The sequence below is a fragment of the Pyrgilauda ruficollis genome, unplaced genomic scaffold, assembly GCF_017590135.1.
Source record: "Pyrgilauda ruficollis isolate IOZ18807 unplaced genomic scaffold, ASM1759013v1 scaffold86, whole genome shotgun sequence".
NCBI classification, from domain to species: Eukaryota; Metazoa; Chordata; class Aves; order Passeriformes; family Passeridae; genus Pyrgilauda; species Pyrgilauda ruficollis.
Genome location: NW_024530599.1, coordinates 3,185,657 through 3,210,191, shown reverse-complemented (window position 1 = coordinate 3,210,191; position 24,535 = coordinate 3,185,657). Strand labels below are relative to the sequence as shown.

The 24,535-nt window shown below is 40.6% G+C and overlaps 1 protein-coding gene across 1 annotated transcript in view; it reads left to right on the top strand.

Annotated features, from left to right (window-relative positions):
• The window catches only part of SLIT3 (slit guidance ligand 3), a 467,475-nt gene that overhangs the window by 365,586 nt on the left and 77,354 nt on the right, over nt 1-24,535 (top strand). Inside the window, exons 18-24 of the mRNA XM_041488030.1 lie at nt 500-643; nt 5,567-5,730; nt 7,880-8,012; nt 16,508-16,576; nt 17,635-17,706; nt 17,885-17,956; nt 23,292-23,363. Of these exons, the coding sequence (XP_041343964.1) occupies nt 500-643; nt 5,567-5,730; nt 7,880-8,012; nt 16,508-16,576; nt 17,635-17,706; nt 17,885-17,956; nt 23,292-23,363 (726 nt within the window). The remainder of the gene's footprint in view (nt 1-499; nt 644-5,566; nt 5,731-7,879; nt 8,013-16,507; nt 16,577-17,634; nt 17,707-17,884; nt 17,957-23,291; nt 23,364-24,535) is intronic.

Below are 24,535 nucleotides of genomic sequence, written 5' to 3'. Positions count from 1 at the left end.
CAGAGCTTGTGCCAGGTCTGGAAATCCTTCCTACGATATTCCTTGATTTTTGATGAGGATACTGTTTTCTTCTATACTTTTGCAGTGTAGATTACGGAAAACATCCAGGACATGAGCAGAAGTAATGCAATCAGTATTGTTATTGTCACACACTTCTGGCAGTCTTTTTCAAATGATCTCTGAAATACATCTCAGATATTTATTAAATTGGGTCTTTAGTTTTTGTTTCAGGTTTGTCACTACTAATAACTTTAATTGCATATTGCTTTCAGATGTGCAGTTCCCATTAGCCTCTAACGTCGAGTGGAAGAGATGCATTTTAAATTCACAAGACCATGTTTACATGAATCTAACCCTCCTCTAGCTGTGTTCTACTCCAGCAATCAATAAAAACAGAATGATTTCCAAAGCATCTCTTGATGCCCTTGGTAAAGCACCTCCCATTCTTAAATTATAGCCCCTCCCAGTGGTTCCTAATTCCGTGTTTTAATCCTTGTAGGATGCTGAGGAGCAACTCCATCAGCTGCATAAACAATGACACCTTTGCTGGCCTGAGCTCAGTGAGGCTCCTGTCTCTGTATGACAATCACATCAGCACCATCACCCCTGGAGCCTTCAGCACTCTGGTCTCTTTGTCCACAATGTAAGTTATCTTTTTATGTGATGAACATGTCATGGTGCTGTTCTTCTGTGCTTTCCTTTTAAAAAAGACAATGTTTCAGTTTATATGGAAAACCTCATCTAGGGGAAGAAAACTCCATCCTACTGAAATCGCAGGTTTGGAGGATACAAGGTGTTATTTTTATTTTTTTTTTTAACTTTAGTTTCAGCTAGAGTGCTGAAAATACTTGGAGGTTGCCAGCCTCAGGCAGGATGACTGTGGTTTGCTGTGTCATAGCCCAGTGCAACGTGCAGGAGAAGGTCATGTAAAACCATTTCTGCAGATTCAAAGAGTGTAGCTTATGACACACTCAGCTCCCTGAAGCTCCTTCAGTGTCAGTAGAGTCTGATTTTGTAAGATCTGCTTTCTTGGATTTCAGTTAAATTAGTTAAACATCAGAAGTCTACTAGCTAATTCTTAGATTTTCAGAGAATCTGAAGAAAACAAAATAGTCAAGTCTTACTGAATGTGAATTTGAAAATCCCAAGCTAAGCTTTGTTTTAATTCTCTTACACTTCTCAGTCATTCTTTGAAATATTTCCCATGCTTCTTAAATACTTTTAAATGTTTTTTTTAGTATGTCCATTTTAATAAAGTACAGACTGATAAATATGAAAAGAAAGTCTGCCTTTTGTTTCCAGCTGTGAGAGGGGACCCTGGTGTTGCTGTTAATGGAAATTGTCTGCCTTGAAAATACAGCCTAATTGTCCAGTCAAAATAAACTCTCAATCCTATTGCATTTCAGGATTAGAAAACATTCTTCATCATGTTTGGGCAAAGAAGGAAGTGTTGAATCTCAGCTGTTTTGTTGCTGACACTTTCCCTTTGCTGCGGCAACTTTTCACCAGCAAATCAGTTATCATTTTGGCATTAGCTTCGTGCAGCATAAGGAACGCAGAATTTTCTTTCCTTTTACATTGTGCAGTCCCAAGAATCTCCGTGAAATTGATGGACAAAGAGAGAAACACAAGCAGCTTATTTTTGTTGACTGTTTTCAAGTCTCTGGTCAAAGCAAGTGGCACTTGCTGGAAGCTTGTTGTCACTGTGCTGCGGGCAGTGCCTGCCTGCTCCTCTCTGTTGCAGCTGTGCTTCCTCTGTGGCTCCCTTTGTACAGGCGCTCTCTGAATCAGTCTGTGGAGCCCCTACCTTGCTTTCATAGAATGGTCCTTGTCGTATTTTGTTAGAAAACAGCCCATTTTCTTTTTTCATCTGTGGGAAAAGATTGTTGCGCTTTCTAGCAAGAGCAATGAAAGCTGCTGCTAATTAGAGAGCATTGCTTAGGCACTGATTTATAATCCTGTTGGTTCCTAGCTGTGTCTTGGTGGAAGAGTTTCTTCTTTGACACATTTGCATCCTGTGTTTGATCTACAGGCAGAAAAGGTGTGATTTTGACTTCTTTAGACCCTGGGTTGAGGCCATGGTGATTTTTGCCATAAATGCAGAATTCAGCTTTGTTCATTTCATGGCAGCACTCCCCTGTAGGTGGATTTATTGGATGACACACACCACTGAAGTTAGATGGTGTGACTGTTTTCCCTGTTCAGCCCACACTTTGGGAGCTAATCGGGTACTGTAATGCTTTACTTGCACTTCTATCAATGGGAGATGAAATTCCTGCAACATTCCATTTCCATTTTTATATTGGCATATTTGCAGCACTAAAGAACATTGTTCCCTTTGTTCTTACCCTTTGTGAGTCAGTCTCGTTGATATTCTCAAAACATGGACAGATCTGAAAATAATACACCATCTAATGATTTTCAATAGAGGAAGAACATCTGTTTGGTATAAAAAATTGCAATTTTATTTTGTTGTTGGTCAAACTAGGCAAGGTAGCATCTTAATTTGAAGTGCCCTTGCAGTTCTTCACACAGAAAATTCAGTCATATCTTTTAGTCCTTGCACAGTCAAGAGAGATATTTGCAAGCAGCACTGCTTTTCCATGGATTATTATTAAAATAACTGCATAATGCCAGAATGACATAAAACTATTTTTGTATAAACTTAACCTGAATTCCAGAATATATTTGCAATCTAATTTCAAAAACATCCAGATGTGTTCCAGCATGTTTTTCTAACAGGTCACTAGAATCCATTTAAATAGTTAGTATTCTATTACTTCTTTGTAATTTTGAAGAGGCACTTGTAGTAGGATATACATATTTCATTCCTCAAGACTTCTATTTCCCCTTGATTTTTAAAATATGCCTATGTCCTTGAGTAAACACTTCTGCATTTAATGTTAGTACAAAATATCTGCTAAAAGTTTGATTGCTGTATTTCTGTCTGAGTGGGTAAATCACTGTTGTATGTGTAGAACTCTGATTATTAATGATGAGTTTTCACATCAATTTTTCTTCCCAACTGTTTCTGATTTGAGAACTCCACTTGAATAGTCAGTTTCCTCAGTAAAGCTTTGACATATAATTAGCCTTTCCAGACTTTCAATTCCATTTCTAGTCGAGTAGGAAATCTCTTTATCCATGTGATACTTTAAGCTGAGACTTCATCTTACATTTCTATCAATAGTTGCATCACAGCCTTGCCATGGAGAGAGCATGTATGTAGGGAGGTGTGGGAACTTCATACTGCATTAAAGCTAAAAATCCCTGCTCTGCAGTTGGAAAAGGATGCAATCTAGAAGTTGATAAAGTGGCAGAAGATCACGTGGAATTACTGACAAGATAAATTTGTTCTTTTTCTGCCTGGACTGATTTGAATTTCTAAATGGGAGATTTGTTTATTTGTTAATTTTATCTGTAGCAATGTATTTCTTTCTTACTTCCCAAGAAAAAGCATAATCCCACTTCTAAACTAAGGACTCCAAAAATTTTACATCATACATTAACCTGTGTTTGCCAAGAAGAAAAGGAAGCTTTGTGGATAGTTACATTAAGTCAAAACAATCTCTCCTCTCTAGACAGGGATAATTGCTATTTTTTGATATGGAACGTTTTGTAGATGGAATGTTTGTGAAAGTTTTTGATAAGTCTTGGTAAGATGCTCTCTAGATGTGCAAAATGTCCTTTACCCTCGGAGCTGCTGGTTTTCCAGAAACCTGATTATACACACCTGCTGTTTGTTCCCAGTTGTAGATTATTAAATTCTGAGCATTTGTGTTATGGAAGCAGTTCTGTGGATGTGATCTCACTCTCTTCCATCGGTGGAACAAATGGCCTTTGAAGCACTGCCTCACTCGGCGTCAGCGGTTCAGACATTTGGTTCAGGCACTCTGCTCATGCCAAAGTCTATCAGTGTGGAAAATACACAAAGCATCCTGCATGTGGTCCCATTATGGATTAAAGAACATGGAAAACAATTCAGAAGGAAAGCAGCTAGAATTGGAGTATTGCTTTCAGTGCTTTTTTTGCACCTTCTTTATGAAAGCTCTTGCGTAACCTGTTGGTTTTCTCACCTTTCTGCAGTGTTTGAATCTTAGTGTGAAGCAGGTGGAGTGTTTTTATAACATTATGCTGAGTTTCTGCTCCCCCCAATTCTCCTTTCTCCGCAATGTCCATAAGCCTGTGTTAAATCCACATGGGATTAACCCCAGAGCTCCAGGGCAGAGCAGTGATTGAAGTAGGCTGTGCTGCAGTGCTGAGAGCAGCTGTAAATCATATTGTGGCTGTGTGATTTTGGCCTACAACCTACAGAATTTAGGAGTTGCTTTGGGTTTGCTTTCTAACTGCCCCACCTCAATCGTGCCACATGTTTTTGTCTTCAGTACTATTGTTTTCTGAAGGAATTGTTTGGCTGAAGTCCTAATGTGATTTTGACTGCATATTTAGGTTTGTGAAAGCATCTTGTAAGTGAAGACTTAAAAGCTACTTCAGCTACCACACCTGCACTTGAAGTGCCTGTTTCTTGCCTTAAAATTTCTTGTCTTAAAAGATATGCTATTGTTTAAAGAAATTTCATTATCGTATTTCTTTCTGTGCTACCAAAAGACTAACTCTTGGGCACATTCATACATGATGTGACTATCCCATCAATATTAGTTTAGAGACTTCATTTTCCATGCACAGGCCCTGGCAGCTCATTCTTCTTCCATGAGGCAGCCTCAAACTGAGGCTGTTGATTCTGCCTGTCTCTGTACATAGCATAGACAGCTCTCCCTTTTTACCAGGGATCTCAGCCTCTTTCCTTCAGCTAACTGAACTTAGGAAGGAGCTGCTAAGCCAGGCTGTGTTCAGACTCCATCCCTCTCGTGGAGGTGTCGGATGATTGCTCTGGGGGCTGCACACCCCAGCACCATGCCTGGGCTGCAGCTCTGGATAGAAGATATTTCAGGAGCTGGAGCAAGATTTGAAGCAGACCCCACAAAGTGCACAAGGCAGCAGAGCAGATGCTTTTCACTACAGGTACCCAGAGCTGAGAAATCTTCATAAGTGGCTCAGGATGACAGTGCTGCTTTATATATGTACATGTACAGCACTATCCTTGCTGTTTCAATAGGAACCCCAAATTCAGCTTGCCAGTGGCTCCCTCCTGGCTCTGGTTTGTGTGGGCTGGGACAGAGGCAGAGGGTGGGCATGGGAGTTCTGGGGCAGGTACATGATTGTGGTGAAGATATGCACACGTGGGTGCAGTTGGTGAGGTGGGAGCTGTAACTTGGGTTGATTCCACAATAAATCCAGCCCTGGTAGCGGTGTACGTATGTTTAAATAATAATTTTAAGCACTTTGGTTTATAAACATGTTTATATATGCATAACTATATATTTTTTAATTATAATCCTATCCCTAATATAAAACCTGCATAGAACTTTCTGGATCTGCAGGATGGAGAAGGGATTTCACAGGAACACAGGAAAGAGTCTGGACTTGGAGCCCCTCATCTTTCTGTAGTTATTTCAGTATTTCTGTATGTTCATGTGTAATGGAATTATGTTTTGTTCCCTTTCAGTAATTTGCTGGCTAACTCCTTTAACTGTAACTGCCATTTGGCCTGGTTGGGGAAGTGGCTGAGGAAGAAGAGAATTGTCAGTGGAAATCCACGCTGCTTGAAACCCTTTTTCTTAAAGGATATTCCAATCCAAGATGTAGATGTCCAGGACTTCACCTGTGATGGTAAGAAAATCCAGTTTGATTTAGCACTTGTGGTAAGGTTGAGAAGGTTCCTCCCTACCGAGCAGTGCTGCACAGTAAACATTTTGGTCTGGTGGTGGAAAAAGCAGCCACCTAGAGCTGAAGATCACTGTTCTCTATCACTGATATATTTTGATTCTTGATTTCCAGTTTCTGAATTTCTGCTATCTACACCTAAATATAAGAATTAATTTATTGTAGACAAATGCTCTGCATAGTCTAATCCTGGTGTAATCCTGGGCCTTCCTTACTCTTAGTTAACACTTTGAAATCAGTGGGAGCTGTACTTGCTTGGAAAATATCTTAGATCTGGATACTCTTCAGGGTCACAAGTAAAACGTGAATACAGGGAAATTTTAAAAAACCTTAGACATTATTTGAAATTACTCAGTGATGCTTTGTGTTTTGTTGGGTATATGTGGGTTTAAAAGAAAATACCCTGACATTTCTTCCATTCTCCAGGTAGTTTTTGTATTCTGGTCAAGCAGACTTTAGAGAAACTGGTAAGGAGAACATTCCTTGATGAATGCCCTGCTAACTTGACTTGCAGCTTGTTGAGACCAGAGAGGCTGGAGGTGCAGTTAGTCATACTTCTAAAGAGACAATAAGAGTTCCCTACTTAGAATAAAAATTAATTCCTGTCCTAGTCAGGCAATCTGGCAACAGGCCCAGGTTCTTGAGCTCAGAGCTCAAGAGACCCAGGTTTAGTTATAAAAGAATAATTCACTTCTAATTTGAGAGAAAAAAGCCCCAAAACCAAGCAAAATCCTGGTCCACAGACTGACATTCCACACTTGGGAGAAAAGAAGAATCCTGGTGCACGAAATGTCATTCCACAGTTGGGAGCTCTCTCTGTCAGGCAGTAACTTGGAGTCGAGGCAAATGGAAAGTAGGTGGTGGCAGGGTGTGAAACACAGAACACAGGGGAAAATTAAATATGCTGAAAAAACATGCTCTTTCTGCAGGTTTATGAGGGACTTTGAATTTTGTTTCCAGTCATTAAACTCAGTGGGGAAGAAAAGAAAAAAAATCTTCTCTGTTCTTCTGTAGTCTGGTGGTGCCTCCCCAGCCCTCTGAATGCAAATGATTCCTACCCATACAGTCAGGGGTAATCCTGTTATCTTGTACCAGGACTTCCAGTCTTTTTCTTTAATCTCAATGCTCGTGGGTGCTTCCAGCAGAGAGAAGAAAGAACCAGATCTGTCTCAATTAGTCCTTGCATCAGTTAGAAAGAAAGAGCAGGCTGGGAGCTCTGGGTCTCAGCTCGGGCTGCCTGTGCTCACACACAGTTGTGTGCTTCCCCTCCCTGTCATCCCCAGAATGTGCCACTAAGTGTTTCCTTTCACATACATCGTGATCCTGCAGCAGGCATGTGCCTTATGTTTTGCAAAGCCTGTTGCTTTTGGGGAAAATCCATGCTTTAATGTTCTTAGCTTCAAAGCGTTGGTTTCTACTGCAGAAACCCTATTGTTCTTCAATTACAAGATTTAATCTGCTGTTTATGGACCTTTGAAACCATTTTTGGAGAAAGTTGATATTTTTGAGTGTGCACAGATGGATTGCCAGCAGTTGGAAGTGTGCTGCTTCAGTTTGTTGTTTGCCTGGTTATCGTTGTTGAAAACAATGAAACTTTACAATTCAGATCATAAACAAAGTGCCAGGCTGACTTTCAAAGGTAAAAAATAAACATCTAAAAGCTGAATTTTAAAAAAGTCTTCCAAAAGGAGAGTAGGTAGGGAATATCATCTCTCTAGATGAATTTAAGGGCAATGTGCTAGTCAAGTTCTCCATTTCAACTGGCGTATTATGGGTGGGGGAAGGATTTGGGATTCATAAACTGGATTGCACTATAATTGCAGAATTACAAAGTAGATTCTCCTTAGGGAAAAAAAAGTATTTTAAATGTATTAAATAATATTTTAAAATATTTCTATTCAGTTTATGAGCTGTTTGCCTAAAGAGCTTGAATGAGGGCAGGGTGACCCAAAGCGTTGGATCTAGTGTGAAATGCTGCGATGGTTACCCTGGATTCAGGGTGCCCCTGCCTGGTCCTTGTCACCAGTTATCTTCAGAGTGGGTGCCTCGGGCTGCAATGCTGATTTCCTCACACTCTGCCTCTGTCCCTGTGCAGGTAATGATGAGAGCAGCTGCTTGCTTTCCCCTCCTTGTCCTTCCCAGTGTACCTGTGTGGACTCCGTGGTTCGCTGCAGCAACAAAGGGCTGCGGATGCTGCCCAAGGGAATTCCCAAGGACGTGACTGAGCTGTAAGTTACCTTTTACCTATCCCCTCTCTCAAGAAGTTCATCAAACTGCATCATAGTGAGGCTTTGTGGGTCCATGGGGGGTTTGCCTTTGACTTTAGTCATCTGTGCTCTGGTGCTTCCCGTATGTTCTGACCATTATTCTTATTCTTATTTGTCCTTTGACTGAATAAATCACTTTGTAATGGGAACAGAGTTTATCTGTCCTTGTACCCATTAATTCTGGGTGTAGGAACAACTGCATTTATTAGTATCAAATAATCCCGTAGTGCTTCTGTGAGAGCCCAAGCTCACAACAGGCAGTTTGAAGGGATGATGAAAATATGTTCCTGAGTTACGCAGCTGTGAGCTAATTATCCTCTGAGGAGATTAAAAAAAGGAAAAAAAAGGAAGCTGGTGGTGGAAACGAGGAATTCTTTTCTCCAAACCTCATGAAATGGCTAAAATAACAGATAATTAGATTATATTGCAAAGTAAATTTATCCTAGTTTAGAACCATCTTTCTAGTTGTCTTTTCATCTACGCTTCACTAGGACTTTATAGTGGATTTTCTTTCCATGGAAAGAAAATATCCTGGTGGAACTGCTTGGCTTAAGCAGTTGGCAGTAGAAATACTGAGCTTTTCCCCTTTAGGCCCTTATTCAAATCTATCCCAGGTGAGTCATTACTGAAACTTGTTACAATCTCATCAACATTTCTATGTGAAAATAATTGGTTGAGTTGGTTGGTATGTTTGATGAATTTTATAATGAACTAAAATCTGGTTCTGCTATTTTCTAGTACCAACTATTATTTTTATTCCCTTCACGGGGGGAGAATGGGGTTCACACTGTTTTTACCAGTGCTGTGGACAAATGCAAGGCTTTGTGGGTGAATGAGGGCACTGGAAGTGCCTGGGGTAACTCAACAAGGAACCTTTGCATTAATGAATGCATCCTTGGAACACCATTGACCAGGGCATGGTTAATAGTGAATTGAATTGAATTGAAAGGCAATTCCCGGCCTGGATTCCTTTATATTTTGCCATCAGTGTTATGAAGTCTGCAAGGTCATCTCTGCTCTGCTTTTGTTCAGTTTCATTGCATTCAAGTGTAACTTGCCAGCAGTAAGGTATCACAGATGTTACTTTGATTTCCACTGCCACACTGAGGAATTTTTATGTTTAAATTTTGCATATTGAGTTCTACTGATACTATTTGATACCCTGATGACACGGCTTTCGCAAAAAGAGTAAAATTAATCTCACATTCTTAAAAACTGCTATATTTCTTAACCATTTCTTGGCAAATGAGGCAATAGCCTGGAAGTGAGCAGTTTGAGTTCATAGGAGTTTACGTGACTGTCTTCTTCAGTAGGAGCCTCTTGGCTGTGCAAAGCTCCAGTTCAGCTTTCTGCTTTCCATCCAGAAATGTGTCAGCAGAACACAGACAGCCATGGACTGCCTGGCTCTGAATATTTCATATTCTGCAAATATAACCTTTGAATCCATCCCAGCTGTCTTAAAATTCAATCCTGATCCCATTCTCCTCTCAACCAACATAAACTGAGCTCCTTATTTGTATCTGCACCAAAAGATGTGTTGCAGGTACTGAAGCACGAAATTTCATGTGTTTGTGGAAACTGTGACAAGAGTGAAGTAAGTAAATAAAAAATAATCAATCTTGCTTGTCTTTCCTCTGCTTCCAGATTGAGATAGAGATATAGCCCATAACCTGCTGTATCATGCAGGTTGCAAGTTACCAGTGTGAAGTTACACATTTTTATTGTTCTGTGTTTGAGAATTGCCATTGTTGCTGTGATGAGCAGCATCTCCAGTGGAACCCAGCATCTTGCCTCATCTTGAGGACAGCTGGAACCTGGCAGAGGGAGCCCAAAAGCTTCCTGGGCACAGGGTGGAAGAGACTTGCCCTGTTCAGTTGCCCAAGCCCAGATTCTAGGGTGCCAAGGAGGTGACAAGGTCATGCAGAGCCTCCTGTCCCTGTGCCCCACAGCCTGAGCAGGGACAGGATGCACAGGAGCATTTCAGTGCAGTTTTTATCAATGCACCAGTCTGACATTTAGAACCTTCCATTGCTGATGTATTCGTCTGCCAGGCACATTGGTTGCAGTGCTTTTTATTAAACTGCAGAGCTTTTGTGCAACGTGGTTTAAGAAAAAGAGCTGTCAGGTATCTGCTTAAACCACTCTCTTGTGGCTGAATGTAGCCTTCTCATAAATTTCTTTAAATTCTCTTAGAGGTCTTAAAATAGTCTTAAAAGGGGAATCCTTTCCTTGTAACAGGTATTAAATAGCACTGTGCAAAAATAAGCATATCTCTTGCACAGGCACATTGGGGAAATGTTACCCTTTCTGGGTCAAATTTCACTGTACACTCAGCAAAGAAGATCCCCAGCAAAGTTTTATTGCAGGGTGGACAGAAGACACAGGCTCTCTCCTTTCAGTGTTCATTCTGAGTTTCTGTTTCAATGTATATTTAGACAAGACATGTGAAAACCATTATCTCCTTCATATTTAGAGCTTGGAATGATAGGAGACATCCCTGTGTTTGGTTTGTACCACCCCTGGGAGCAGGGATTACCTTGGCAGGGAAGGCTTCCATCTAGAACAGAGTTGAAAACATCACTCAGTGCTTTTTAGAGGAATGATGATGCAAGAAACTTCTATTTCCCAGCTTTTCTTTGAGAAAACCCCATCATCATGGGCAAGCTTTCTTCCAGCTGCTTGGGAATAGGAAAATATTATGTTGTTTCTTGCAAATTCCTTCACTGTATATTCCTCCACTGTATATTTACATACTGCCTACATTTTTTTCCCACTGTTTGCTTGCCCTGAAGAGAAACCTTGGTTTTTTTGAACGGATTCAGTTTTCTGCTCCAGATGTTCAGAAGTAAAATGTTCCTGCAATGAGCTAGTTTGGAACGCAGCCTTGCTGCTGCTTAGTGTTTTAGGCTTTCTGTTAATTCTGGTTTTTTCCCTAAATCTGTTTGAACTTAGTTTCCCATGCTCTTTCTCCTTTTATGTATTACCTCAGTGTGTGAACACTAGATTTTTTCCTTTAATTCACAAAAGTATAGTCTATATCTAATAAAGTCTTATCTGACAGCATCCAGCTGCTTTTATGGACCTACAGCAAATAACATTTTGCACTGGGGAAAAACATTGGAGGCAATTATGTGGACGGTGTGCACAAGCTGTAACATAATGAGCATGGTGTGTTTTAGAATAAATATGTACCAATCATGTCATCTCTAGACTCCAAATGTTGTCATGACACTGGGCTATAGGATAGCACTGGTGGAATTGTTAGAAAAACCTGCATTCATACATCACTGTTAGTGATTATTTTTCCTTCCATTTATATCAATGCAGGCTAACATTTGCATTACTTTTGCCATTTCTTTCTCTCCTCACAAACCTTCTCTCTTCCATTTCTATTCCTTGTTCTGCTGGTAGGTTCATGTATTTGATACATCAGTTGTCATATTTACTTGGAGGCATTTACCACCAATCCCAACCTTTTTTTTCCAGTTTCCAAGGCACTTGTGATTTCCTTTGACTTGTGACTAAAATCAGTGGCTTGTACCTGGGCTGTGCTACACATATGCCCACAGCAGTTTTGATAGCTGTGGAATATTGTAACAGTTTAGCACCATTTTTCAGTTTGCCAGTCTTGCTGCTGATCAAAGGGAAACTCTGGAGTGAGATATTTGATGAAAATCATCTGCTTGAGAATGCAAATGCTCTTGCTTGTCTGGCAATTCCCACTGTTTTACACAGTGACTCCCAGCCCAGGCATCAGGGGTTTTTCCTTTGACAATAAAGGAGAGAAACAATTAGGTTTCTGTGGTCCTGCTCATTTTCTGCAGAGGGGAATTCTCCCGTTGAGAGAAGGGAGAGTTCTGGAGAGGATATTTTAGTCACAGATGAAAAAGAGGAATTTGCATTTCCAACCTGATAGTTTGGGAAAAGTAAATAATATCAATAGTATCAAATGACGTGTTCAGTGGCCGGTAAAGTTTGGGTACATATCAGAAAGATGACATTAGCACTAGCAGAGACTAAAATTTAACTTTCTCTCTAACACAGACATGTTTGTGTGTCAGACATGGAGGTTGTGCTCTGATGTACAAATACAGCAAAACCCACAGTCCAAATTTGCCAAAGCTTATGTAAGATCTATATTTGAACCTAGATGCACACTTATTTTTTGTTTCCTCTCAAGAAACTGTAATTGAAGCTCTTAAAATTCTTGTTTGTGGATGTTTCATCTTTCCCAGTCCAATTCTTTTCTAGACCACCATCTTTAGGAAATGAAATTTGACTCAAAATGTTAGGATCGTGGATATGGACATTAATAATTTTGGAGTGTAACTTAATTTTAAAGCCACATAAAATTGCCAGGTATCTTGGTTTTTGTAACGTAACATTCTTTGTGAAATATTGAAAGGAAAGGTTCTGTGCCTTTTCAATTACTGCCTGAGAACTGATTTCTCTCTCCAGTTTCTCCTCCTAGCATGGATTGCTACTAGTTTGCTTTATGGCTGAATAGGCATCTCTGTTCAAAAAGGATTCCAAGTGACTGAAATTGTTACACGATGCTCTGGCACCTTGGGCTGCTTATATCACCTCCAATCCAAGTGGTTTCAGTGCAAAAATAGACAAGTTGGAAAAAGAGCAGCTGTCATCTTTTATGCATAGTTTTTAATTTTTTATGTGCGATGTTGGTGTGTGTGGAAGGTGCTGGATGAGCCCTGGGGCTGCTGCAGGCCCTGTCCCACAGTGCCAGCCCCCCTGGCCATGCTCTAGAAGAAACGCTGCCAGGTGGGAAGGTGGTGGCTTTCTTTGAGAGCTGAGCATGTATTTTGGGATTTTCTGGTTTGGTTTTTTTTTTCAATTTTTGCTCTGGCAATTGCTTGTTGGTTGCAAGTCATTATTGAGATGAGGATTCACAGGGTAAAGAAAACACCAAAAGCCTCCAATCTAATATTTAAACAGAGCCTAGAGACCTCAGGAAGCAAATGAGGTTGTTTTGGATAGCAGTCAGTGTCTATTTTAAGGCAACTGACACTCAGTCTTGACTCTGTATATTAATAACTTGATTCCCAGAATTAAAATTAGACATGTATTTTTCTTCATTCGTACCAGAATTTCTTTGCATACCAGGCTCCATGGACATCATATTCCTTTGGCTAAAAACTGGAAAGAATTAAAAATTTAATCTTCCTTCCACATTGACTCTTTTATGGCTATTTTGAGGGTTTTTTTGGCAGAGCATCTGGAGCTTCATCTCTGGCTTTTTATTTATATAGATGCCTTCATAAATACACAAAGTTTTGTGTCTCTGCCATTTGCCCTCAGGAGTAATTCTTTTATGCACTTTGTCCAGCTTGCAGCCCCCTTGCAGCCCCCTCCATCCTGCTGAGCCCAGCAAGGTGGGGAGGGGGTGCCCTGCACCCCCAGCTCTGACAGAGGCACCTCCCCTGCTGCAGTTGTTTGCCTCAAATCCTGCATCCCAGATCCTCCTGATACTTGGCAAGCTCTTATGCCCTAAAAGCCTTGGTTATTCTAAATTCCCTGCACTTAAATGTTCTTTCAGAATGAATGCCTTCAGCTCAGAAAATGCTGCCATACTTTGGATAATGGGGTGAGAGGTTTAGCAGTGGTGATTTGTTCTTATGGATGCATGAAAAGTGTGTTATCAGTACTTTTTCAGAGTTAAATTGTGTTTATTCAGAAGCCGTACCACTGATATGAGTATTGCAGTTTTCTGCTAGCACATTTATATAACCATCAAATTGCTGCAGAGCAAGTCCAGAGCTATTCAAAGCAGATCTTCTGTAGGAGTTTAACTCCAGGGGTCTGCATGTCTGGGTTAGTCGGAGTCATGAAGCACTGAATTAAAACGTGCACCCTTGACTTATGATTGCCCCAGCAAGCAGATGAGGAGGAAAAAAACTTTGGCTCACTACCATGAGTTTGTTTGAATTGCAGGCTGTTTCATATTGAGATCAACAAAAGAATATCCTGAAAATATGTTCCTGAAGAATTCAACTTATTGCAAGAGTCTCCTTTCCTAAAGGAAAATCATATATAACTTCCAAATATATAATACATGACCTGCTTTTGATTTCCTTTAGAAATCCTTAGAATTTTACATTTGGAATAAAGACTAGAACCTTAACCTGCCCTCTTGCATGAGTTTGAGATTTGTGGTTTTCTGGGGTGAAGGGGAAGGCACAGACTCCCAGCATCCTTCTGCATCCACAGCAGACCATGACTGGGGGAAAGAAACGTGGTTTGCCCTGTTAGAAATGTGACATGCATGTCTAAATACTGAGAATCTCCTACATAGCAATTTATAGTGGGAAATTACCAAGGAACTCCATTTTCACAGTAATTTATAACAGATTCAGCCAAAATTAAGCAAGTGGCTTTCCACCTGCCCAGTGTGGATATCCATGGGAGGTGTAGGTGTGGCACAACCAACCTGTCCTCTGGCCAGTGAGACTCTGTCCCTGCTCTGCTGGCTGTGCAACTCTCACTCAGAGATCATTGGCAGGAGAGAGATTAATTAGTTCAGTAGGGTTTTTTAATTGAGAAAGTAATTTCTTTTGGTTATAAGGTCAGAAGCTGTTATTCCCACATTGTCCAGCCTAATCCTGGTGAGGAGTGAGGTGAGCTCCAATGCATGCTCCAGAGTAACTCTTCCAGGCTGGGATCCTGTGCACAGGCAGAAGGGATAACTGTGAGCCTGGCTGGAGCAGTTCAGTTGGAGTTCAGTACAAAAAGAGATTTGAAGCAGCAGGAAATGTTGAGAGGTCATTAAGCTGAAACAAAACGGGGGGGGAAATAATGCCAGCTATAAAATATATTATGTAAGAAATTCTGTTGTTTTATATAGATGTTATTTTTTGAATGATGTAAAAATAAAACTTGTGGGAAAATATTCTTGGATTTAGTTTACACAAGTGTCTCTGTGCTGTTACAGTTAATGTAGAAAGGGAACATAGAGCACACGGATAATATATTATTATTGCTGTTTGCTATAGTAAGTGCAGAATAAGGAGGCCTGTTGCCAAAGACAAGGAAATTGTATGTGTGGAATAAAAATTCTTAACATGATTATCGGATTCTGTTTTCAGCAGCAGAGGCAGCACATTAAGTGTTCTGGTGTCTGTGGGCTGCATTTCCTGGCTATACTTGATTATGTTTCAAAACATTCCTTGTCAATTGCATTGCCCCATGTCTACCTCAGAAATATCCCTGCAGCATCATGTAAGGAAGGGAAATATCATTTTCTCTTTCATCCCACCTATGGAGGGAGGAATGCATTCCTCCTCCACAGAGCTCTCTGAGAGGGATGGGTTGGTTTCCCAATCAGATGTTGATTCTGGAAAATGTCTGAAGAAACATCTTGATAGTGCCATGGTACCACAGTATTCACTTTCCACTGAAGCCTTATTACTTTGGTATCTCCTAGGGGTACCTAGAAAACAAGGTTAAGGGGAAAAACCTCCAGCTCTGTCTCTATTTTATTGTGATACACAGAGAAATGCCCACGTCCCATTGCTGCCACAGCCAGCTGTGCAGACTGGAGTACCCACGCTCTCTTCTAGGCAAGCTTTTTAAAAGTATTGTGTTTTTTCAGGGGGTTTTGCTGAGTAACTCACTGATTGTGTTTCTTAAGTGGAGAAAAACTGCAAAATGGAGGCTCTGTATGCCTGTATGAGGACTTTGGATTATCCCCAAAGGCCCTGCCATGCCTGTGTCTGCGTAGAAAAAGGTTCAGTGGTATCTCAAACTTCCACACTGGAAGCACGTGATATGTTGTTAAATATGTTTAGTGCATGTAGGAGGAACCTCTGTTGCAAGAGAGCTTGGTCTTTGGTCTTTAATTTATACAAGTTTTCCTCCTGTACCAGTGTGCTGTGAAAAGGAGAGGTGAGGAGGGTGTATTGCTATAGTGGATCAAACCATAGCCATTGGTGCCATCGAACCTGTGGATGTTTGTGTTGATGCTGGAATAAGTGGGACTTTTTGCAGCACAGAGATCTGGGAGTGCAGCTCCTCTTCCCATTCTGGCTGCACAAGGAACTTCCATGCCCAGACAAAGCCTCCCTGGCAGGGTCAGGGAGCAGTCAGCACTGTTGGAGAGACTTGGGAAAGGTAACTCCAAGCTCAGGCCAGAAGCCATGCAATTTTTCTCCCCTTCTTCAGCTGCTGTCACAGAAGAACCAAATGGTCATTTCTGTTTGCTGTAGGCCAGAGATCCTTTATGCACTTCCAAGTTTTAAAACAAATAAATCAATAAGCTGCTGTCGTGCTTTGTATGTGGGGTAATTCGTTTATAAAGTAAGAGCTGTTAGAGTTTCAAAGCAATGAATCAAAGATAATTTCATTAGTGACTGACTTTATATTGTCCTCATCCATGGTGCGGATTGAGTGACGTGAGTTCTCCTTAATGTGTTTGTGTAATTGTCAAATCTGACTTTTTTCAGATATTTGGAAGGAAACCATCTGCCTGCTGTGCCGAAGGGGCTCTCTGCCTTCAGACACCTGACCCTGATGTAAGAAACACGTGGTTTCAATGTCAGGGAAATTGCATGACTCTTTCTGCACTGCGCTGTTGGTGGAACATAAATAATTGGTGTTTGGAGTAGGGGGGGGAACCAACACCAAACCCCAAAACCTTCTGTAATTTGAATTTGGAAAGAATTTCACAGTGGACACTGCTGCCAGTAAATGCTCATGAGGAGTGAGGTGCCTGAGAAGCGCCAGGCTCTGCAGGACCCCGAGAGGACAAAACTCTCACACAGGCTGCTGCAGTTTCACTTGGCAGATTTATCTGTAAAGGTCATTAGCAGAGGAGACACATTAATTTGTGCTAGATGAGGCAGTATTTATAATACTGAGGCAATGACAATTTGCATAGCTGTTTCTTCTGTGAACAGTCATGCAGATAGAGACACAGCTAGACTTTGTTCTGTAATTTGCTCCCTGAAATACACAGGAGTGAAATTCCCTGCCTGAACTATTTATCAGGAATTTTCAAATACAGTTGGAATCAGCTGTGCAGATACTCCAGTCCAATGGGCTGGGCAACCTCAGACAAAAACAACATGGATGAAAAACTGGAATACTTTGTTTTAAGAGTGTTTTTTATTTAGAAACATCCTAATTTTGCTTTTCAAAGGAGATCAATAGCAAAACAAAATGTTCTGGTTGAGTCTAGAAGACTTTTTAAGATGAAAAATGAAATTTTGTTCTAGTAGCTGTCAGTATCATAAGCATATGGAAGTGGGGTTCCTGGAATACATTGCAAAGCAAGTTGGAACTGTAACTATTCAGCAGTGCTTGTATCATTTATTCATTTGTTCTTTTCATTGAATGCTGTATGCTGGAAATATGGCTTAATGTTTCTCAGTCTGAAGTTTTTTTAGGGGAGTCTGATACGCTTTTCCTTTACAGCTCATTCAAAGTTGGTCAGAAAATACACCAGTTGATAATATGTAACTTCTCAATTGCTTCCAAGCATTTTGCTGTGCAGATATTATGTAACCTTTTCAAAGAGGCATTTTTCTTAATTCATACATGTAAATGATATTTTCTCTGTGTGTTTCTTCAGTGATTTGAGCAACAACAGCATCAGTGTCTTGGCCAATTACACCTTCAGCAACATGACTCAGTTATCGACGCTGTGAGTAGCCCAAAGTTTTGATAACAGCTTTAATTGCTTTTCCAACACCATCTAAGCTGCTGAGCAATTAGTGTAGCTCTTGTTGCTTAAGCATGTGCTTTCCATGCCTATCTGGTTGAATTAGCAGTGAAATAACCAAAGCCAGCCCAGAGTTGTGACTCTGCTCTCCCCTCTGCAGCATCCTGAGTTACAACAGGCTCCGGTGCATCCCGGTCCACGCCTTCAACGGGCTCCGCTCGCTGCGAGTGCTGTAAGTGCAACCCTCCCGTGCAGCTGGGGCCTGGGAGGGTGCAGTGGGCACGTGGCCATGAATTTTCACATCCTTGTGTCAATGTATTTGCTCTGGTGCAGTTTGTCCCGTAGAGGCCAGGGCAGGTGAGTGCTAAAGACATGATTACATATTTGCAGGAGGAGTGCAAATTCATTCGTTTGAATTTCCCTCAGGGTTTACATTATGGAGCTTTTCTCTGAAAGCTCTGGTGCAGGAACTGTCAGGAAAACAGGTCTCAAAAAAACTTCACAGAATCTGTTTCTGCTGCCTGAACAATGTTTGGGTGCTCCTCAAGAAAAGACTTTTCTCTTAGTCTGTATGCATTTGGTCATAGAGTGTGAGTTTCCATTGGATGCTTCAGCAAGTGTCTTTATGGAAAACTTCTGTGCATTTTCAGAATATTTTCCATTGATTCAGATGTATGCAGGGAAGCTAGAATGTGGTCTGAAGGGAAGTTAGAAGCTCCCACACTAAATCAGTGAATAAATCAGGCCAGTGGCTGGGCACCAGTTATGCTGAGATGCCTGTCTCAAATGTCCTTAAGTTGTGAAAAAAATTACACCTCATATTGACTGGGGGCCTGCTCAGAGATATCCATGTGTGGTTTATTTCTTGGGAGGTCCTTTTCTGCACTCCTCCTTTCTTTCCAGTGTAGCTGCTTTCAGCAGCTTTCTGGATTAAACCATTTGTTTACAATCTCTTGTGAAAGTCATCCTCAGATTGTCTCAGAGTGTGGGCTGTGGGCCTGTTCCTCACAGCAAGAGCCTCCTCCCAGCTCTCCTCAGGCATCTGCAGGACTGGCTCCTGCTTCTGTCTCATATCCACTGCCTCTCAGGATCAGAAACAAAGCTGGCTTGGTTTTGTGGACACCTGGCCCCACTGCAGCTGTCAGGAAGGTGCAGCAGGCACCTTCCCATGGCCCAGAAGCACGAGTGGGTCACCAAGACTTGCACAGTAGCCCAAGAGGATAAATTAAATAGCTTGTCTGTGGTGAGTTTGTTCAGTGTGCCAAAGGAGAAAGAGCTCTGAACACTGAAAGCTCAGGACAGAGGAGCTGATGATTGTCCTGAGAGCTTTGAAACTTCACATTGATATTTTCCATTAAAAAAAAAAAATTAGGTGACATTCAGATGCAGAAGTTTGTGTTAATTTAAAGAGCACTGGTTGTTGTGTATTGGTTCTATAAATGTGTAAATGTGGAATCAAAGTGTCAACACAGGCAGTGCTGGGACTGTGGAAGCAATAAGGCAGAGCTGCTTGGCTGAGACCTTTCACTGTGGTTTCAGTGGTAAAACAGATATCTCAGTTTCAGCCTCCCAAATTACAAGACAGCTTTGGATTCCCACTTTTCATTAGTAAAAACAAGAAAGATACGTGATTTGGATTTGCTGTTTTAAGTTTGGCTTGGGATCCTGATTTCTAGCACACTGGGATGGTCACATTTGAGCTGTTACATGAATCCTGAAATTCAGCCACAGATTAATATATTCTGTTTCATGGCCAAATAAATTATTCCATATGGAGTTGTCTTCTAGCCTACTCCTGATATGCATGCTAGCTTGATTAAAGCTGGTGTGGGGCTCTCTACCCTGAATTACAGTGTAGATAAACCATGCCTCCCTCTTTCCAATAGCCACAATTTGTTCTTTTCACTTCTGTTCTTGCAGGCCACATATGGGCAGAAACAGAGGGCAGTATTTTAATGACAACTGTTGTTTTTTGTCTTTTTAAAATGATCTGCTAATCAAAAAGTATCTTCTTCCTTCAAGGGAGAAACCCTCTTGCCTTGCACAGAGCAGTGAAATGGGAATCTCTGCCTCTGCTCCCTGCATTTGGAAGCCTCCAGATTGATTTGATTTATTATGGCCCACAAAACTCTGGTATCAGCTGCAACTTTTGCCACGTGTCATCACTGTTGCTACTAAAAATCAATTCTCCAAAGAGAAAATGGTTTCCAAGAGACAATAGGAAATCTGTTACTGTCAGTTTTTTATTATCCATGCTCTCAGGGGAACTTAAAAGAGAAAACATCAGCAAAACAATTTTCACTTTTTTTTAAAATAAAAACAATATAGGGATCTTATTACTTTTGGCTGTGCATGCCTTTGGAGGTAGCAGACCCTTCTCATGAAGGTTCTCCAAATTCTTTTGTTTTCTGTATTTTTTGCCTCTGTAGTAAATACAGTAAAAAAGTGCTTTGAAAATCGGAATAATCATAGCTGTATGATGCACTTCGTCTTGGACAGATATTTCATTTTGAACTCCCTTTCTTAGATTTTTCAGCACAAGCCCAAGTGAGAAAACTGCAGAGTCAACATGTTTATGTTTAAGCCTTAATATCTATCATTGTTTACACAATCAGGTCTTTAATCTTAGCCTTCACATGGTTTAACCATCACATAACAGCAGCCAAAGGGTGCAGGGGAGCACACGACATAAAGTCTGGAGATTTTTTTTAATAAGCAGAAGTAGATTTTTGAGCCAAAGCTATTACAGTGAAAAGTTGTGGATTTGTTTTTCAGTTAATTTGTCCAAAGCTATTCTTCTCAGAAACTAAATATAAACAGATTAAGGAAGCTGAGATTGAGACAAATTATAAGTATTAGAGCTCTCTGAATGACCTGAACAGATTATTTTAAAGATCATTGTGTAATCACATGTTTTTATACATGACTTAGTTAAGAGGCAAAATCCAAAAATCAAAATACTTTCTAAGGTCACTAAATAATTGTCCATGTTATAGTTAGGGGGAAAAGAGATAAAATGACCTACTGAATATTCTATTAACTGCAGATACTGCAGTTTTACTGAAAACTGGTGGATATTTCCTGTAGCTCAAAGCTCAGACAAACGCTAATATGCATGATGATAAAGCTGTCACCAGTAATCTTTGGGCACAAAGTTTTTGCAATACACTTTCATTGTTGGGTGCTGCACTGATTTGACCTAACAGAAGCATCTGGCTGTTTTTTATGGGGTTTTTTTTGTGTTTTGTTTTTGGGAATTTTTTTTTCTTTTGTCAGAGAGTGATTCCTTGTATTTATGCAGTCAATTCGTAGAAGCTGTGCTGTTGTGAGCGTGGAGCAGTGGCACTGTGGCTTTCCCTGACATCTGAGCTGTGCTGGCTCCTGCAGGCTTTGGCACTCCTGGGGGCTCCCTGTAGGTGTTTGCCCCTGATGGGATGTGGCTCTGAGAGCTCACATTTCTGTCTTCACAAAAACACATCCATCCCCCTTGTGTCTGCAGGAGCCCAGGGCTGTGGACAATGGGCTGGCAGGCAGGACGTGGGAAGGGTCCATAAAAGAAAAACAACCAGGAAACCCCAGCCCAAAAGGATATGTAGAATTCATTTCCTTCCCTGAAGACAAAGGAATAAGTTAGTGAGATTCTGTGTTGAAAGAAGGTTTGATTTCAAGAATTCTCAAGTGTTCTGTTACTCTGTCCTCCAGAGGAGATCCACATCACCTTAAATCCATACCCCTGCTGTTTACTGGAGTTCAGACAAGAGGATCCCTAGAAGTTGTGCTTTTGAGGGAGAATATACACATCAGTGTGTGCTTTAACTGTCCTAATATGAAAGGATTTATTTGACCATTTGCTTATAAGGAGATTTTATAAAAATGTGTTCCTGATGTTGATCCAAGAGGAAAGATTTTGTTGAACTGTTGAATTCTCTTGCCACTATTTATTATTGTGAGTTTTAAGGGAGGTTTAGCATTTGTCATTTCATTTTAGTTGCAGGAGTGATGATGTTGCTGACATGATTTTTTTATTAAAATGCAGGCATTTGCATCCATGAAACACCTCAGTGTTTGGGACATGTAATAAAGCAAATCCTTCTAAGGTTTTTGATGGGTTCTTACAGATAAATGGCTATGTCATTCTTCAGCTTCTCTTGGATGTTTCCAATACACCTAGAAGAGAAAATGTACTCCTTCACAGGATAAATGGGACTGATTACAACCTGAAGATTAATATGTCTGTTTACAGAGAATTGTCTTGCAGTTTAAAAGATCAGCAATAAGCTCATTATGAGCTGCTTATTTAAATGTGCTCATTTCATTGACCATTTTGATGACAAGTGGTTGACTAGGTCTCCTCACACCACCAAAATACTCCTTGTTTAATAGCTGTGGGTTTGTCTCACTCAGTTGGTCATTCTGTACAGAATTAGTGAGTGTGTTTTATCTGGAGTTACTGTGTGGGAGCTCATATCCTTCCTGTTCCTGTGCAGATTAATTTCTTGGAGATACATCCTTATATATGGCAAGTTATTATTAATAGTCAAAACCAAGGAAGGCTTAAAGGAAAATTTCAGAATCGGGATGTTGGAAGGGCATCATGTACATCCTGGTGCAGCTGAAAGTGGTGTTAAGGAAGAAAGGTTGCAAAAAACAGATGGGTTTTTTTTCCACTTAGGGCTGTTGTTTGTTCCATGAGTCGAGATTTGGATTGTTTTAAACCCAGTGTTTCAACAATAGGTACACACACAAATAAAAACTGTGATTGCTGTGTCAGCAAATCCCGAGGTAAGTTAGAAAATAAATGACTTGAGGGCAAGAGCTGCTCCAAACCACACAGCAGCATTCTGTTTTCCACCCTCCTCTGCCGTGTCTGGAGCACTGACAGGAATTCCCATTTATGCTTCCCTATTGTAACCCACGCACAAATGTGGGTCTTTTCTCAGAAAAGAGACAAAGTGGGTGCTTAAGTTGTCCTGGAAACAGTGGAGAACCCTTCCACTCCTTTCAGCAGTCCTGAAAATGCTGCTAAAAATGATAGTTTCTTTGCACAGGGTGAATAAGTCCTAAAACAACCGATTTCAGGTGCTTTCCTTGGTAGCACAGAGAGGTGTTTTTTACTGTAAGAATGGGAAAGTGTGGTTGTATTTACCCTCAGGGACCCTTGCTCTCTCTCTCCTAGGATCTCTCTGAAGTCAATACTTAATTTAACTTTCACAATTCATATTTCCCCTGCTCTGTTTTTGCTGTGCCTCTGGCTAATGGGATTCTGAAAGAGAACACGGGGCTGGATGTGAGGGTCCACTTGTCATCAATACATTTTTAATGGCATAAATGGTATGTCACATTTTTAATTTACAGCAGCACTCACCAACAGTTCTGATTGCATCATTGTTTTCAGTGGCAACACCTAGAGGCAGAAGGGATAAAGCATGGAAGTTCGTGAGTTGCGAAACTCACAGAAACTCTCAAAGAATCAAAATTAAATACCCTTTTTAAGCATCCATTCCTTCAGTTGCAGGGAGCAGACAAAATACTGTGGTTTGATACCTTCTTGCTTCTCCCCCTTCTAGGACACTCCATGGAAATGATATTTCCAGTGTTCCTGAGGGATCTTTCAATGACCTGGTGTCCCTGTCCCATCTGTAAGTACTTCTGCCTCGCTGAATCTTTTGGATTGATGGTTTCAGATTTGTAAAACAGCATATATTAGTAGGATTGTATAGCTTTTTTGGTTTTCCTGCTCACTTTTCATAATGTGTTCTGGATATTCATAGTGCATCTGTTCAAAGAAATAAAAATTGCTAGGACCTGTTGTTATTAGTTATAAAAATATTTTCTTAAGGAAAACCAAATGAGCAAGTGTGACAGTTTTCTCTGCTGTGGACTTTGTGTTTAAGGTTTTCTTTCAGCATTGTCAATGTGAAATGCAGAGCATATTATGGTTTAAGAGTGAGGCAGGAAACCTCCCACAAAGAGCAAATATTAAGCAAATGTGAATTCTTTGCTTAATAAGTGTCATATGTTTTGCATGCTGGAATGTTGTCAGTATATGGACTTGTTGATGAATCACTACTACAGACATATATATTTAATCACATGGAAATTGGTCATTTCACAGCATTAATGCTTCATTCCATAGTTTGCAAAAACTCTTAGGCATTTCAGCTCTTTGAGGAAATTCCTATTACACTGGTAGAGGGCCAGGAGACTTTCAAATGCAGTGTAGTTGATGAAAGAACAAAGAGCTGCAATGGCTCCAAACTAAACTTGAGTGACCAGAAAATGCTTTTTCAGTGAGATAGTGTGTGATGCTTCACACTATTAGATAATTGATGTAGGAAAAGCAATTTTGTGCAGCAGGTTTCTTGATTACTGTCCTCAGTTAATCAGTGGGCTGAGCATGTGTTGGTCCCTCTGTGAAGTGAGTGGTTTCACAGGCTGATGCAGATGTTTTCTGCCCTGATGCTGATGTACACACAAGCGGATATGTGTGCATTTAACATGGGTTTATATCTATTTATTTTCTCTTTTTAACCTTTCACATGCCCTCCAGAACACTTTCCTGAACACCAGATTGAGATTGTATTGAAGTGTTTTGGGTAGCAGATAAATCCCTGTCAGCTTTATGTCTTTGTTCCTCTATGGACAGTAAAAAATAAAAATATCTTAGATTGGTAGGGACAGAAATCATGAGAGCAACTTGAGCAGAGGAATAATCTGTTTCCAGCTTACACCTTGGTATCACTGGTTTTGCACGTTTGTTTTTCCCGTTCCCAGTTTAGTCAAGTCTTTCTGTGTGTTTGGGATTGAAAGT